The sequence below is a fragment of the Plectrocnemia conspersa genome, unplaced genomic scaffold, assembly GCF_051122295.1.
Source record: "Plectrocnemia conspersa isolate PC_06_02 unplaced genomic scaffold, ASM5112229v1 ptg000011l, whole genome shotgun sequence".
Taxonomy (NCBI): Eukaryota; Metazoa; Arthropoda; class Insecta; order Trichoptera; family Polycentropodidae; genus Plectrocnemia; species Plectrocnemia conspersa.
The window spans coordinates 26,291,735-26,310,693 of NW_028277175.1; the positions used below are offsets into that span (position 1 = coordinate 26,291,735).

General features: G+C 30.9%; 1 protein-coding gene across 2 annotated transcripts in view; it reads right to left on the minus strand.

The window, feature by feature from the left end:
* Positions 1 to 4,728: 4,728 nt before the first annotated feature.
* Tpst (tyrosylprotein sulfotransferase) overlaps positions 4,729 to 18,959 on the minus strand; it is a 297,586-nt gene continuing 283,355 nt past the window's right edge. For both annotated transcript variants that reach the window (XM_088196427.1, XM_088196429.1), the window contains 6 exons: positions 8,321 to 8,451; positions 7,713 to 7,821; positions 7,441 to 7,635; positions 7,251 to 7,367; positions 5,374 to 5,510; positions 4,729 to 5,295 (listed from right to left, as the gene is read on the minus strand). In XM_088196427.1, the coding sequence (XP_088052553.1) occupies positions 4,974 to 5,295; positions 5,374 to 5,510; positions 7,251 to 7,367; positions 7,441 to 7,635; positions 7,713 to 7,821; positions 8,321 to 8,451 (1,011 nt within the window). In that variant the 3' untranslated portion in view covers positions 4,729 to 4,973. The remainder of the gene's footprint in view (positions 5,296 to 5,373; positions 5,511 to 7,250; positions 7,368 to 7,440; positions 7,636 to 7,712; positions 7,822 to 8,320; positions 8,452 to 18,959) is intronic.

The window sequence follows — 18,959 nt, forward strand, 5'->3', positions numbered from 1 at the left end:
AGGAGTAAAAGACGATAGGAAAATTTGCTGATTAAAAAAATGTATAAAAATAAGATTAATATAATTTTAGATACGAACATTGCAACACTTGGTTGATTGTAAACTGTTTCGCATAGTGGCAATACTATCAACATCGTTAAGTAGAGTGGTCGTAGAGTTTGGACGGAATACGATATTGGCAGCCATAATGGTCTCGAATATAAAGAATATTTTTGTAAATGATACATATTTTCCTTGTTTATAATTGCACTATTATTACATTTAATTTATAATATTTGCATTTCGATTTGAATTTATATTTTGAATTGTATTTATGTATTGGTAAGGTGACCAGACGACTCATTTGAGGAGGATTGTCCTCATCATAAATATTGTCCTTCTTTTGTGATGACATGTTGAAATGTTGACCTATTTTTTTGCGGCAATTTGTACTTCCGAGATATGGCATTTGAACCAAAATTTAAAATTTCCGAAATGTCATTTTATCTGTCCTCTTTTATCATCCTCGAACAAGAATTTACAATATGACATTTTTATTTTTAGTCTGGTCACCTTGATATTGGGATTTTATATTTTAATATTTACATATATTTTAAATAAATGCTAGTTTTTGACAGTCAAATATTTTTTATAAAAGCCTTTATGATGTTGAATTTACGTTTTCTGATCCTTGCTAAGCTAAATGATATTGTTTTATTATTTCTTAGCTTATTTATAAGAAATCCCACATTTTTACTTATAAATTCAGTTTTTTAAAGGTTTCAGTAGATAAAAATAACAAAGTTGAAATATAATCATATGAAAAAATAGAAACATAGTAAATACTAAATTAGATACAATATTATTATTGAGATCGTTGATTTGCCCAGATTTGGCTATATTTTTAAAGAAATAATCGTAAACATTGGGCAATATTTTAATCACTCAAATAGTTTCGAATATCTGATTTTATAATGTCAGAAAATACGAATACAGCCTAATATGTAGAGGCAAAACAAGGCATTAATTTTTGTTCCAAATTTGAAAGGATTATGTATTCATTTTTATTGTATTTCCAAATACAATCTTTGGATTTTAAATATAAGTCATTCTGAAGTTTAATTATTTCCAATTCTAGTTTATTTTGATTTGTTTCAAATATTGTCAAGATTTGATTTGCGATTTCTTCTAAGTTGAATTTTTTCTGAAAGATATTTGAAAAATAATGATTTTCAATCTTTTCAAAATTTTCGACATTTTTAATTTCAAGGATCATTATATTTGGTTCGAATTGAGTCATATCAGGATATAATAAACTTTAAAAACTTTCATTTTTCTTTGCGTATTTTAGTATTTCTTGGATATTCTGTTTCATAATTAGAGTGTAATATTTGAAAATGTCGTTCGGTATTTCCTTTTTTTGCAATCGCCACAGTAGATTTGTATATTAAGCTACAGCATTTACCTAAATCATATTAAAAAATCATGTTCGCATTCTTCGTTGTAATGATATGTCATAATTTTTTGGTTTAACTCATGATTAAAGCTAAAAATATTTTTGAATATTACTTTCTATAATTACTTGTTAATGAATTTTCGAATTATGAATATTCTCTACCAGGAGCATGAATAAATGTCTGGCACGGTCGTCTACGCGACTTGATGAAAAAAAATAAAGTTTAAATATCTTTTTTTTAATTTAAATATACGTGTAAGGCATAACCGCTTTATTATTATGCGCACTGCATAAACAAATAAATATATTAATATTTAGAATTACAACATTAATAGTTAGACCACAATGCATCCACCAAGTGCGAGTATGCGGATGAGAAAATATCAATACTATCCAACAAACAGCTGTGCTTATTGTAGAGTTGTCCAATACTCCTGATCTTGCTTGCGGTATTCCAAACAATATTCAGGAACGCCTGCGTTGCTGACTATGTGGTAAACAAAAACGTTCTTCTGGAATATCCTAAGACGTAGAAGTCTTAAAAAATAAATCCATAATGTTATTTTTAATAAAAATAGTTACAAATTTAAAAAAATCATAGCACATAGAGTTAGATAAACTTAGCAAATTTTAATGTTCAATGATTATTTGAAAAAAATCTTCTTCTACCTTTTTTGTATTGCTCTCAATTTTACCTCTGGAGGAAAAGTTAATTTTATTAAAATTGATAAAGTCAGGTCAGAATCAAAGTCAGGGAGTATGTACATTTAAAACGACTCCACAGCCTTGGCTAATGTAATATATTTATCATCGAAATTACTTTACATGCAAGAATTATATGAATAAATGACAAACCTTTCCTAGCACGAACTTCGGATATTGAGCTTAAGATTGAATTAGTAAGATTTAGTCTTCCTATGCACAATAATTTAAGTCAAAATATTAATTTTTTTGTTAACAAATAAACTGTTGTATTCAAAAATGTATCAAAAACAACCAACAAACCTTATTGGTATTATATTAAATATATGGAAAAGTATGACTTTTTTGCAATGAAAATAATATTTATTCTATTATATAAAACACTTCTTACTGTTGTTTATATTACCTTTTTCCATAGTTTGGTCAATTTCTCTGTTTTATCATTTGAATGTTATTCCAAAGCTAATGATCTAATAATTTGAAATGATCTAGTTATAATTCAATAAAATTTAGTAATTCATTTTTTCGCATTCTAAGTATCTAAAATTGATTTTAGAATTTTACAAATTTTATTTGAAAATAAAAACGGTTTTAAAAAACTTACAAACTCAGATACATATGTTACACGTTAGCATTTCTAGCAACCTCGCTAAAGAGCTCGATGGTGTAAGAGTAAGGCAAGAATAAGGTATTTCTCTAAGACCCTTTAAATTTTAGTGCCGGCTACCAAACAGTTACTAAACCTTTGTTTTGCTATAAATACTGCTTAGCGGGATTGTTTATGGTTTCATTTATGGTCAACCTTTGTGCAGAATGCTTTCGTTATGTAGAATGCTACATTTAGTTCAACAACTTGATAGTTTCTGCTGATGATTCACTTAACTCATTAAATTTTTATACACTGTGTTGGTGAATGTCTCTCAACGCTTTTAAGACATTGATCGATGCTTTATTGATCATCGTCTCTCTTTCTATTTATCTCATTTGTAAACACGATGTAAGTGCACAAATGCAACACCTAACTGCGTCACATTCGTCATCACCACATATTCATTTATAATAGAAATAAAATATTTATCAATTTGATTAAATGTCTTTTTAGTATGATACTTAAACAATATATTATAAAAACAAAATATTTTTGACCTTTATATTACAAAATTAAAAAAAAAACACATTTCATAATTAATTCCTACTTAATTTATATAATTTATTTAATTATTAAGCTGGTAGTTAGCATATACGAAACGTTAAAATCTCAGTCGCATCAACGGTGTTTTGCGATCGTGCGACTGAAACACAATCTTAAGCACTCATTTTGGAATGTATAAAAAATACACAGTAAGAGGTTATTCATGCAATAAAAAGTTTTATTGTAGCTTCTCTAATATTTTATGTTATATCTTTCGCTAAAATATTATAAATATTCATGTCCGGTTTTTCTAGATTTTAAGTTTTATTTTAAATTCAAATTTCAGACTTATTTAAAAAGCCTTACTTTCGCGGATTATGTGAGTTTAACCACACAATCAATTTATACTCTAATTTTTTATTAGTTTTTTATTAGAACGTAAATTTTTCAAATATTATAAAAATGAAATTTAACTGCTACAAATGTATTACGACACAAACTGAAGAACTAGCTTTTAATAAATGATCAGTTTTTTGTGAATTTAAATTTTAAGTGTTATTATTCAATTTTTTTATTTTATTTTAAATTTGCAATTTCTTTTTGTAAAAAATAATATTGAAATAGTAAGAATTGTTTTAGATATTATTAGTTTGTATACTATATATATAAAAAGTAAAATAATGCAAATGGTCGGAAAAAGAATTGTTAAGATCCATGCCAGCGTAGATTCGCGAGCGTACACGTGGCGGTGTTGCCATATGCGAGCGCGCCGCCGCGACATAATGCCTTGCGGCATTCGTGACGACTATCGATCGGATTCTGACGTACGAAAAGTACGATATTTTACGGATTCTAATAAATTAGAAATATATTTTTGTTTATAAATCTATATACAGGTAAATGTTTAGATAGTTTATTTCATTTAAATTATTATTCAACTTTAATTTTTCGTAGTTTGAAGCAGTGTTGCTAGCTTTGAAATTTTTCATTCTCCCGGTATAACATGAAATTAAAAAAAAACATTTTCTCATTCATAAAAAAACTTTTATTTGAAAAATTCAAATTATAATCGCATTAATACATTCATTACATTGTATATTGCCGGAAAAAACAAAAAAGAAATACTATTCAATGTAACATTTAAATTGAAATATTTTTTATGAATATTTTTCAGTACTGAATTAAGATAATAACATTTTTTTTATTAAAAAATAAATAATAAATTAAATGTATCTATATACAAATTTCAGTTAAGAACATAATTGCCGAGTTAATTAGAGATTCATATGAAATTTGATGACAGTCCTCAAAAAATAATCATGTCTAATTATTAATAGTTTATTTTACAATTTTTGATGAGTTTCATTTGCCAGATTTGATATTATAATTCATTCACGTTTGGTCCCTGCTTTCATAATTGAGGACAAAAACCAAGTTTAAAGCAATAAATACTCAAACCATCTATCCAACCGTATAATTTTACAATCTGCACAAATTTCAATACAAAAAACTTAATCATCAAAAACGATCAACACACATGTTAAAATTTAATAATCTTCATAAGCGAACTCCAAAGCACATTTCGTTAGAAAAGAAAAGATGTTTCACATCTTTAACATTTAATAAATATATACAGTCAATTTCGCTATTCACAGTTTTATAACAGTTTAAACCGGCGTTGCACTTTTAACGTTTTTACATTCATCACGCAGGGCTGGGAGTCTCAGATTCATCGTTTCCGTCTTCAGCCGGTGCCCCCGGGGGATAGTCATCCCTCTGCAAGAGATCGTTGGCTTTCTCGCGCCAAAACTTCTCGTCTTTCTTGATTTTGTACGTGTTGTGTTTCACTTCTGCGTCGGGATTGCCGTAACTGGGCGGGTTCGCATACGGATCGTAACCTAGGACGCTCAGCATCGGAGCCACGTCAGCCATGTCTCGTATCACATCAGATGGAATCGCTCCCACCCAACGTGTGAGCGCTTCCATGTTCACTGGTTTGATAACCTGATCTGAAGAGCGTTCCACTCTGAAGAATAAAAAATAAGTTTATGAGTATTAAGAAAATAATAACATGTAAATATTGAATTATATGAATTCATAATACTTTGAAAGCAACACTCCGTTTGGCTTGTTGATGAACTCTTCGTGATGTAAAACAGACTCGTTCCAAGGCACGTCCAAAAATTTCAATATGCGCTCCATTTGTTCACGCGGATGAAGCACAAGTTGTTCATAATTAACCTAAAAAACACAAGGATGTTTATTATTATATATACATTTTTATTTATAAATAATGAATAGTTTTTTAATATTAATTTAATTTGTTACATCATTTTAGAAAATCTAGCTTCTGCACATAAACGTTGCGTTGAAATTATTTGTTAAAAGGATCATAAAACTAATTGGTTTGTGTTTCTCGAATTTACTAAGAATTGTAGTTGTAATAAAGAAAGGAGCAGTTAAATATATCTGTGCAGATTTCTATTGACAGTATGCATTATTAATGTTAAAACAATTGCACTACTTTAACAAAAAAGTCACCAAACTGGTAACATCCCCAAATTTCACATTTTAGAGGTTGCTAAATATTAGGCTTACTGTATATCCCAGTTTGACTGGGATTGTCACAGTTTCATACAACATCGGTCCCGGCTTAGAGTTTTATAATAATGGTAATCCTACTAAATATACACAATTTAGAATATATCGTTACGGTATTACATATGATAATGATTTTGATAACATATTTAATATACATTAATAAAGAGTCTGGTTCCACCCAAAATCATTAGCATTGGGAAAAAGATCGAGTACTGGAAGGTACGTCGGGTTTTCTGACATTTCACAATGGTATGTAAGCTAGAACATAGTTTCTTAACCTTTTTACATCTACGGACCACCAAAAAAATCAAAAAATGTTTTGCGGACCATCAACATTGGAATAAAATAATAAATATTTATATAATTGATTTTTCATTCGAAACAGCTAATTTTGCAACACAGTATGCTGATATAACCATATTTAAGTATATTAAAACAGTCAGTAACAATAAATATATATATAACAGCATAAAATTCGATTGCTTATCGAAATAATAAAAATAAATTATTATATGAGTTTTCAGTATTATTTATAGATCTTCCAGAATTTTTATAGAGCTATTTAGAACGATTTCTAAATAGCTCAATGCAAATACAAGCGAATACAAAACAAATGTGAAATTAATTTTATTACTTGCGGCCCACCCAAAAATCTTCACGGACCACCAGTGGTCCGCGGACCCCCGGTTAAGAAACTATGAGCTAGAACACTGCCTCATAAATAACCCTATTATAAGAATTAGGCTACTGAAGAATTAAGATACAGTGCTGAATCTAATATGGTAGGTTGTGAAGGACTTCATTGATTGCTAGCAATTTACCATTTCAATTTACAATTACCATTACTTTCGCTATGACAATAAATAATTCATAAGAAATTTTCCTCAATTTTCTAGAAATTTATTCGAGTGATGAATTCATCTCTCGTTGTTAGTTTTATGTCAGTGTCATGAGCAAAGCATTTAGTGGACTAATTTAGAATGCAATTTAAAAAAAAAGTGTGATTTGACACATGCACACCCATAATCTCACGCTAGTTTTTCATAGTGAGACATCCATAATCAGCATATTTGTAAATTTATACATTTAAGACACGTCTGTTAAATTTGTCTGTGAATTAGATTGAATTATTTCTTACATGTGAATCAATGGCACAATATTTTTAATTTTCTTAATGATTTAGTGATAAACTATGGCTATAAACATTCTCAATGAAATATACAATACAATCGTGAAAAAAGAAACACTGTTATGGAATCTGCTTAGATTATAAAGTGATATAAGTGTAAATGAATTGTTTCAGCAATCACATGTGATAAAAATATCTTAGATCATTAGAAGATCTATTGAAAGTATTGTATTTAGTTACTAGATACTCACCAAAAGACATTTATCAGGCCCAACTTCTTTACATTGACTGTGCATAGTTTCAATGGCACGATTCCATTTTGTTAGGCACTGCCGGTAGCTCCCTAAGTCAAACCCTGTTATTGTCACCTGGAAAGTACATAAAAATATTTTTATTAGAATTCAAATAAGAAATGTCCATGTAAAAGATTAATCTCAGTACCTTTCTTGATATGATTGAATGAACAGTAGCCCTTCCGTCTCTGACCATAAATATAAATTTAGCATTAGGAAACAACTCAAGAATATATGTACCCATCTTGAGGGTCAATGGATCTTTGTTGCAAAGTCGCGGTGCCGGATCACCGTGAAGAGCGATTACTTCTAAGCAAAACGCCGCTACTGCACTGTCCAATACCTGAAAATTTCAGTAAAACTGTATTAACAGCAAGAAGGATAAGAAAATATTTACAATGTTGATAGGTTAAGACTTACGGCTTTGGAGAGTCCGGCTTCTTCTAATCTAAGAGCTTCCTTTTGGGATTTTATCCAATGCAAACGCATTTGCAACAGTCTAGGTATGACCCTCGTCTCCTGACCACATCTGAAAAAGATTTTAAATTTGTTATTATTTTATATATAATTAAATGTATATCTATAATATGTTCAAGTATTATCCTGGATGCCATCCATTCCAAATTATAATTAAAAAGAGCCTTAAAAAAAGGAGGACAATTTAATATTTTAAATTATTGACTTTCATTAGGTTATGTTTGGGTTTGACAGAAAATGGATGTTTCGCAACTGTTACGGTGATGTTATATTTTCAATAATATGAATATTTTACTAACTAATGCTCATTTTTTAATATTTGAATGCACAAATAATTCGTTTTAGTGCACACTACAAATAAAATGTTGCTCAATCTAATATTTTTTATTGCACATTAATATATTTATTTAATGCGCATTTTTTAATTATTGTAATGCACAAACACTTTGTTTTATGGAACAAAGTATTTATTTAAGTGTATATATCTCGACAGTGGCACTTGATTTTAGACATGTGAATGAACATCTACAATATATATTGAGAATTATTACCTGACTTCAGGATGAGCGTCTAACATGGCACGCATAAGGGTCGTACCAGACCTCGGAACACCACCGATGAAAATGAGGGGCATCTGCCGGTTGTAAGGATACACTTTTGAGTCAGATCCGACGACGTATTTCTGAAATAAGAATAATGTAAAATTAGTTTAATTGTATAAAAATAGATACTATTTAAAAAATTCATCGAGAAGGGTTTTAAAACTTTTGAGAAAGTTTCAAGGAAGGCGTAGAAAGATTTTTCCAAGGAATTGTGTTTGATGCGTAGATAAAGTTAAAGTTTTTATCTTAAAAGTTTCTGATATTTGCCGTTTTAAAGCTTGAAAAACAGTGAGGTATGGGTAGAATTCGAAAGTGTGGATCTAAAGTAAAAGGGTACAATATAAAAACATTTAAGTATTAAATTAAATTAAAAAAATATTATTAATATTTTAATTAGGCAACTAAATTAGCTTAAATTTTATTTAAATAAAATATAATAGCAATTTTGTGAAAATATTAATGATATATTTGTAATAACCACATAATTTAATCGTGTTTTTGTATATAAAACATGTATAGTATTATTATGAATATATGTAAATTATTGATTTAAAAATATTTATGTTAGAACTGTCAGATTCATCAATTGAACTGATTAAATGTAACGTATATTGTTGATACGAAAATTATGGATATATTTCAGTATTGTATCAGACTCTAGATGTTGTCACCACCATAGCACATTAGATAATGTGTAACACATTAATCGAATTATATGTAATTATCATTATATACACGCATTAATATTTTGACTATAAATAGACATTAATTAAATAAATAAATAATCAGACGTTAGAACTATAGGATCATACAGTCATATTATTCACGGAGCATCCTTATTCCCCTCACTGTTCCATATCATTTGTCCATCTAAAACTCGGCGCTACAGGGCGATTGGTATGATCGTAACTATATAATGGAAAGTCTGTTTGCTTAAGCAGTACGGTGAGCTCTGGTGTCATGAAATTTGTACAGATTATAATGTACGAAATTTACAGATAAAGGCATAAGGATTGAAAGTTGATACGATTACATGATTGGCGATGAGTCATCACCAATCAAATCATCGACGACTGCGACTCATTAAATATGTTATATATATTGGATAATAAACTGTTATCAGCTCTTTCTGCGTCTATCTGTCTGCAGTTATGTGCGATTCGAACCCAGCTCTTTCCGGTATTAGTCATCGACTTGCATGATTATAGTTTAATTGTGTTAGAAAATAATAATTGATATCGAGATTTGCACATTGATGCGATTTCTGAAATATTTCAGGGGTTGTATAAGTGTAAAAGAGTTGTTTAATGATCTTGTGCGAATGCAACGCAATAGGTACGCGTGTTAAACATTAAGCTGAATTCCCTTTCTGCCACCAGGACAAAAGACACCCACCAGAATAAATCGCAGGGAGTGACAGCGCGCTCTTAAACGCGAAACAGCCTCCGTAGACAGTGGTAGATTATTATAGCTCTCCCATAAATCTTCAGCCGAGAGAGGGAGAGACGGATTTGCTTCTTGGTAGCCGTATCAATTATTTAATTGGCAATCTGGCGCGAACGAAATGTGATCAAGTGTCTGGCGTCACGTACAAAATGGGGCTTTGATTGCGCATAAAACAATCGGTCGCAATGACAATTATCTACAATGAAAGTGTAGTTAAACGCTCTACTTCCGGCCAACCGATCGTAAATCTGACAAATCGATGTTTAAACTATAGTAGTCCCCTAATTGTGCCGGATCGTTAGGAGAGCGTTCTGGCTCGTTTGACAAGAACTTTATAGTTACAAAGTCACTTGCCACAGATTTCTTCCTCATCGTTGTATAACTGCGATGGCCAGATTTACAAGCGATTTGATGTTAACTTTGTCTACCTGGAATGATCGAAATAGATTCGAGACTGTTTTTTCTAGATTTTCTTTTAGGAATAACCACATGAAACTGAACGTATTATTTGTATATTTTGCTGCATTAAATCCATTAAATGTTGTTTTTTTGCTTCTTCCTTAGGTATTATATCTGAAAATTCAGATGAAATACCTAAATCTACTGCTACTAATTTACATTCGTTGATTATTTCCTATCATATCTAATATTTTTAAACGTTCAAAAAGAACACAAACGGAGCCGCGTCAAAAAACTACAATCTGTCCCTTTGGATAATAATGTTTATTGTGAAAGTACTACCTAGAAAGTGGGTGCTTTTGAAGGTACGTTGAGCTCATTTTATTTATTATTTAAGATCGGTTTTTAATTTTTTTATACATATATTCTTGCTATAATTTTTCCATACTCGGCCCCTCAAGGAGAACGGGCCCCGGGAATTTGTCTCCTCTCGGCAAGCCTGGACGTCATATGTTTATAAAGTCATAAACATGCACTCCGTTCACTAATTGAATTATTGAAAAAATGATTTTACGAGATATTACTTCTTTACTATATTATATTATTGTACAAAGGACTTCCTCTAATCGCTCATAGTCAGAAAGGCACCCTCCGCCATTTTGACGGTTTGCTTGTTTAGCGAAAATATTTTTCTGACGCTATCATAAATCGCACTTTTGTTCGAAGTTTTCCGAGACTTTCAATTTTCTCCGAGCGATTTCTCCTTTGGGAGGGCGCTATCAGCGCAGCCAAATGGACGGGAGTTCATCTTTCGTCGGAGAGTCATTTGCGAAACTTCAAAAAACTTTTCCGAAGTAAAACTCTTTTGTCAGTCTTTAAAGGTCTAAGCGTGCCCTTGAATTTTAATATAAAAGTATTATTAAAATATACTGCACCCTTTAAAGATTTATAGTTAGACCTTTCATTTCATACAAACTGACAGTCTGCTTTAACTCTTGAACCCAACTTGATCACTTTGTTTTTCGATTGCTTGTATATAATATTTATTGAACAACGTGAATTCAATACAAAAATGTACTTCTATAAAATATATAAATGTTATAATAATCAAAAGTGATGAATCTCGACGATAAAACATTGGACGGTTCGCAAAATATTGCTGACGGTTTTGCGCAATATTTTTCGCCTTCTGCTCAGTCGCTTCCTTCTTCATGTTCTTGGTCTTCAGTATTGACCATCAAAGAAACTGAGCACTCAGATCTTAAATACGGATTTAATAAATTAAAGACAGGGCGTTTTTCTGGACCTGATTTAATTCCCGATTTTATTTTGAAGGGTTGCGAAATCAGTCTCGCTGCTCCTCTAAAATGTATTTATGATCTGATTCTCAAGACATCATCATTTCCTGATCTATGGAAATGCACAAAAGTCACCCCTATTCATAAAAAGGGTGACACATTATATATAAAGAATAATAGACCAGTCGCAGTGTTGTCAGCTCCTGCTAAATTATTTGAAATAATTATTCATAAATATCTCTATAATCACTTTCGGCAAGTTTTGTTAGATTAACAGCATGGGTTTCGTCCTGCCCGTTCCACTGTTACTAACCTTCTGTCGTTCACCAAAACAGTGACAACTTCTCTCGTTGCGGGAATTCAAGTAGACGTCGTGTATACAGATTTTGAGAAAGCCTTTGACAAAGTTTGTCATAGGTTATTATTAGAAAAATTGTCGAACCTCGGTTGCTCGGATAATTTAACTCGGTTATTCTCAAGTTATTTAAGCAATCGTAGACAGTTTGTAACCTATGGTGGCCGATTGTCGAAAGAATATTTTACCTCTTCGGGGGTTCTTCAAGGATCCAATCTGGGCCCTCTGCTTTTTGTGTTATTTATTAATGACATAAATACAGAAATTAAAAATTCAAGTTTTCTTCTGTACGCAGATGATTTAAAATTATATAAATGCATTCGATCTGTTCTGGACTCCTTCTCTCTACAAAGTGATTTAAACTCTCTATGGAGAAGGGCTACCGTTAACCGTCTGCCCTTTAGTGTCGGAAAGTGCCATGCTGTGTCATTTTCTCGATCCCATTCGCTATCAGCTTATTTCTACCATCTCGGTGGTAACATTTTGACTAGATAAACTTCCACTAAAGATCACGGAATCACTTTCGAGAGCAAATGGAGGTTCTCTCTACACATACACGACGTCTGTGATAAATCTTCCAAGATGCTCGGCTTTGTTATGAGGAATGCCTTTCACTTTGACGATCCGTCAGTTATTCGCATCCTCTATGACACATTAGTTCGTAGCATTCTTGAATCAGTATCTATAATTTGGAATCCCCGAATAGCCAAATATTCCCTTTTAGTGGAAAAAATTCAAAAAAGGTATTTAAGATACGTTTACAAAAGGACATTTGGTTATTATCCGTACATATATCCCAGCACCTTTCTTTTAGGAGCGTTGGGATACGATTCGCTGAGTTCTCGCAAAAAGTTATATGTCGCTAAGCATTTTTTCAAATTACTAAAAGGTGCTGTCGACAATCCAGATATTCTCGAGGAATTCCAGTTTTGGGTTCCGGAACATTTTCGAGAATCACGATCGCGTCCTCTTTTGATGGCCGTTAGGGCTAGGACGTCCGCACTTGCCGACTCGCCAATAGCTGTGGCCATTCGGCTCCTTAATACGCTGGCATTATATATTGAACTGTTTAATGTTAGCTACGAGGAGCTGATTCAATTTGTATAATTTAATTTTGATATTTTATAATTTTTTGTTATGTTTATTATTTTTAAGTATTGTTCTATTTATGTATATATACGTTTTTTTTTTGTTTTGTAAATTTAAAATTTCTTTTCGAGCATCGTGGCGCATTGGGGTAACCTGTTAGGCCACGATAGTCTTAATTTTGTCTAAAAAAAAATAAAAAAAATATAATAATTTATATAATTTCGCCACATTTTTTATAATTTAATATAGATATTAAATTATAAAAAAGCACCAAAGAAGCTCTTTATAAAATGTATAATTTTAATGAATTTGTGTATATAAAAATATGCGTAACAAGTCAAACATTGCGTTTTTTACGCAGAAAAGGGACTTGTATGCATACAAATTCAAATTAACATTTTTGATGGAGATTTATATGAATTATTAAAGTATCCATACAAAATTTCGCGCATATATAAAATACGCACTTTAAATTGTATAACATTTTTAATTAATTAATTCGTACTGATTACAAAACATTTTCACTTAGATAATTATTTTAAAAGTAAAGATTGAGTAGCGCTCATTATTTTGCTTTCGATAATGTCAGGACTCGTAATTAGTTGTTTAAGACATGATTAAAGGGGTCATAAAAATAATACATTTGTATGAGTCAGCGTAAGCAATCAAAAGAACAGCTAAGCGTATTCGCGAGAATGTCAATTAACAGTATTCATTAATAGTTCTGATGCAATGGCACTAAAGGGATGATGAACTTCTCTCCGTTATCCAAAAATATAGATGCCAAAATACTACAGTACTAAATGACATATGCTAGGACTATTACCGGAACTACCACTTCGCTTCCGACTTGGAATAACGAGACCTTAATTCGTGCCAAGCAGAGCTATTCCAAATCCACTGAAATGACCCTTAAAAGCTTGAGAGAAGCAGAAGACCGTCATACTAAATCTACAATAATTTAAATAAATAATGTTTTAAGAATTCAGATAATTGTTAACATTTTAATTTCTGGACATTTTTATTATTACAAAGTTTTTATATACATAAATATTTATTTTTTAAGCCAGAGTATCGAACCAGTATTTTGTTCGTTCCGGTTGAATTAAAAAATATACATATATCGTTCCGGAATAAATGTCGGTTTTTACGGTTTTCAGTTCAGTTCTAAATAATTAATCTTTAAATACTATTTTGTATTTAAAAATATTTTTTTATTATATTTTATTTATTTCATTATTTATAAGCAAACTATAGTAATTTATACTATAATATAATATAAATAGCAATAATAAATTAAATGTATAATATATGATAACAATATAATTCGTAAAGCAATTTCGTATATTAAATATTTTAAATTTAGATTTCAATTCAGATCTTGAGCTTACAATCAGTGGAGCTCGCAAAATAGACGCATACGATCCAGTACTAATATTAAACCTTCAGACCGACATCATATTGTAGAAGTCAAAAATAATGTCGGTATCGTTGAACGCTTGTTTATATTGTAGTGTTACGGTTGTGCCATAGTTAGTAGTGAGAAACCTAAGGATTTAATCCCCAAAATGAAAAAAAATATATGACGGTTTTAAATTTTTAAGTATACATATATAGCGTTCCGTATTAAAACCTAAAATTATAGCTGCACAAGCTTTTCATTATTAATCGATTAACGATGTACTCTCGTGGAAGATCTCACATGGTTTATGCGTCATTATTATTGCGACGTTTTATATTTCAATTTACTCCATAATTGCATGCTATATTTAATTAATATTTATATTTATCTTTTAATATGTTCTACTATTATTATTGATCAAAATCCATAAAATAAAATAACCATATGCTGAATATTGAAAATGTTATTATATTTAAGTCATATTAAGCAATCTGGTTTCTAGTTACAATTTATGTAAAGTAAGTATGTTATTATGTTTTAGCTATTTTAAAATTCATTATCCTTCTCTACGTCAGCTGAATTGCAGTAAAATATTTTTCGTTTCTAAACACTGAATAAATATCCTCTTAGCGATTCTTCTGGTGTCTTTAATCTAATTCTTTCGCTGTCAGCGTCTGCCGAATGGAACGCTAACACTATTTACCCTTCTTTTGCACCCCCAGACAATTCTCTACAAATTTAAAACGTTTCTAAGTTTACCGTTAAAAATAACTATCACTAAAACTTATAGCTTTAACGAAATACTTTTTAGTTTAATTTTATATAACATACTATTAGAAACCAGACTTTTTATATAAAATTTACCCTTTCACATTAAATTTCGTTATCCATATTATATATTTACTTATTCATTAACCATTTTTATTAATAAATAAAATGATTGTGATCCGTCAGCAAAACTCGCTGACGGATCAAAATCATGCAGCAATCATTCAGCCAATTGTTGCACTCGCTTCTTAGAACAATGAAATATGTATACGCCTTTAGAAAGTGACACTTGCTTGATGGACATCTTCGAGGTCGAATTGTACAACGGAACGTATCGTAAAGAAATATCCATTTATTGCACCGGAATTTATGTGAAATCATTTTTTCTAATCGTAACGAGGGCTTTTGTTTGGTTCATCTTTTACACTATTGTCTAGTTTATCTTTATTGATGAATGATACATTTTGATCACAGTCATTAATGCGAGTTTCAAGAATCCCCCGCAATATTTTATCGTCTGATATCGAGATAAAAATTAAAAAGAGTATGGAGTAATTCAAAATATGGTCACGCTTATATTATTCGAATATTCTACCTTATAAAAAAATTTACCCAGCGACCCGTTTAATCAAACTTAGCGTACATAACGATGCATACATACGCGTCTAGCCTTTTATTATATATTGCTAATAATAGTGTACCGCGTGGTTATGAATACAAATTTTACTATACAAGTGTTGGTTTTAATAATTTAATTTTAACAACCAGCTACAACGACAAGCAGTAAAACTTATCGCTCACACTTTTACGATATTACCCCAGTTATGAGGACGTCCCAGGGGTCAATAAAAAATAAGCGCCACCTAAGAGGTCACGTGCGACCTAACCGCCTACACTTAATCAAAAAATATATTTTTTCTACTCTCCCAAATTTTATATATCCACCATTCCCTAGATTAAAAGACCTTTCTCACCTTTCGTAAATTTTGACCAGATATCTACGTTCTTAGATAATGCAATATAAATGTATTAAGTTTGCTATTTAGAATGTACGCAAGTTTGCTTCTAATTCCTATTAATTTAATCGCTTCAATGGTTTCAGAATCGCATTTGGAAAACTTTGATTCGAACTTTGTATGAATGTATGGGATTTGTTCTCGCTAGGTGCCATTGAGGTAACGCTCCACTGATTCTTGAGCTTTCAGCAATTCGATATTCTGATGTTCTTATGTATATGCTTAATGACATTACGAACTTGTTTTTGTTATTATTATACGCAGTCGATAAAATGCTTTCGTAGTCTCTGCTTAACACCCGAGAAAAACATTTCACAATAAACTGACATAAACATAGTTTCTAAGTATCAAATATAATATTTGCATATTTAAAAATCAATATAAATTAGTATTCGTTGCCAATGTACTGTATACACTATTTTTTTATTTATATAAATAAATCTGAAGCGCTGCTCGGCTGTCCAAATCCAAATGTTTTTTTTAGTAAGAGTATTGGCCTCTATTCTCAAAATCTCCAACATCTGAGATTCGAAAATGGCATCTTTGCTTATTTGTGAATCTCTATGGCTCGTAATTTAATGTTTTTAACAATGATTCTTATTAGTAATTGGCCCTCGACTTCCGCATATAATTGGTTCCAGAAAATGTGTGCGAATCTTGAATTTCCGAAAGTCGAGATAAGTAAAAAAAATTGAAATTGTGTGTATTTTAAAATATTTATTTATTAAGTAAATATAATATGTTTAAGAGGCGTTTAAGAGACACGTTTAAGTGGGGTTTGCGGGTGTTTTCTTTGAAAAGTTATCAAGAGTTAACTGTTTTCCACTATTCTTTTTCTTTTCTTCATATAGTATTTTATAACATGCTATGTTTTTATTGATCGCCCTACGCACTTGAAATATGCGTTCTCCATTGAGATCACAATCTTCCATAATATTTAAAAATTTGTCAAGGTGCGTGAAAGCTTCATTCATATTTTTCATTGTTAAAGAGTTTTCCAAAATAAACCTGTCTTATCTACATTAAATATTTAACTAGAGGAATATTCTCCATCTTCAATAATTTTGGATAATTAGGAAATAAATTATTTTGCAGCATCTTTATTCACATCAGCTGATTCTACAGTAAATTTATGAAAAGAATACCTCATATTAAAATTGTAAAATCAATCGTTACTTGCTTGAAAAACCGTGTTAAAATCTTTTTTTAATCTATCCTTCCAATCTTTGTGCAAACTAAGAGCTTTTGCTTGAATAATTAAATTACTCAGAGGGACATCTTTTTGATGTTGGTCATCGATCCACTATGACAAAGATTTTCCATTTCATCCATGTTTTTTTGCAGTGTTTTTTTGGAAACATATCTTTATAGATTGTGGAAATATATCTTTATTTTCCACAATTTTGAACGTATTCCTTAATTATATTTTTATTTTGCAAAATTGAACATACCGTAGACCTGTTTGTATCATAAGAACGTCCGATTGAAGCAAAAAATTCACCGCTATCAGAACGACTAATAATTTCCATCTTTTCCATTTAAAAAAAAATATTAAATTTAAAAAAATTGTTTTATTTTTAAATGTGCGAAATAGCGAATTGTGCGAAATTCGAGGGCCTGTATTATTAGGGACGGAATAGCGTTGCGCGTAACGTCTCAGACTAAGAACTCGAAGGTTGCGGGTTCGAGCCCCGGCAACGACACTCGAACTTATATTTAAAATAAATGCGCTATTGTTAAAAAAACCGGCGCCAGCTGCAGTGACATTTATTAGCCCACATGGACACTAGTGTGTTTCATTTTAAATCAGAATTAGTGATTATTATGTAATTATAAATCTGACCGATCATCACAGATAAGCTCCTTTAACATTTTTATAATCGTTTAAATGAACATTGTGATAAATAATTAAAAAATAAAATTAAGCTAGGTCGTTCTTCGTGACAACAATTGATCGCAAGTTGTGATATTGATTTACAGACTGATTTCAGTCTAGTGTCTCACTACTTGTGTTTGTTGGCTGTCTTGTAATAAATAAATATATAGAAAAATAATATCACAATAATTATACGAAAAAGGATTCGCTGATATGTCTGCTAATATTAATCATTGCATGTTCTTAAAAAGATAATAGTGGAAACGAAAGGATACCATCATAATAGCGAATCTAAGCAATAAAAGTTTCAACTGACTTATAAAATGAAACATAATTTCATGATTTTTCGTGAGGGTTTAAAAGTTACGTATCGCATAGAGAGCAGTCCATATTAAAGAACATCTAAACTTTATAAAAATAATTTTGAATTATCTTTTTTTTCATTGTAAGTTCAACCTCTAGGTAAACTACAAACTGCCGGCGGCCGGAAAATGGAAAAGCTACCTCTCGATATACGTACGTATGTGTGTAATGAAAGTTTTCAGCACACGTAATCCTTTTTCGTGGTACGTGACCTTTTAGTCATCCCCTCGCACCCTTTTTGACATCTAATTTGCTGTCTGCGAGAAGCGAGCACGTCTCATATCGCCGGCGAAACTCGCAGACGTGGCCATGAGCGACACAAATCTCACTAGTGATTTTTAAAGCTTTCGCGGATGTAACGGTAATGCCACACGTGCGTTTTATCCTAAGCTTGCAAGGCTCCCGGGGTGCAGTATCTAACAGATTTATCCGCCAGCGAAGATATCGATGTCAAAGGAAAACTATATCGGAAACTCTTGGGCTGGTATACCGTCTTCCTTTCATACATATACATTTATGTAGTATGTGTATTTTAATATGGAGCCATTAATAACGAATTCTGTTGGATGTAAGCTT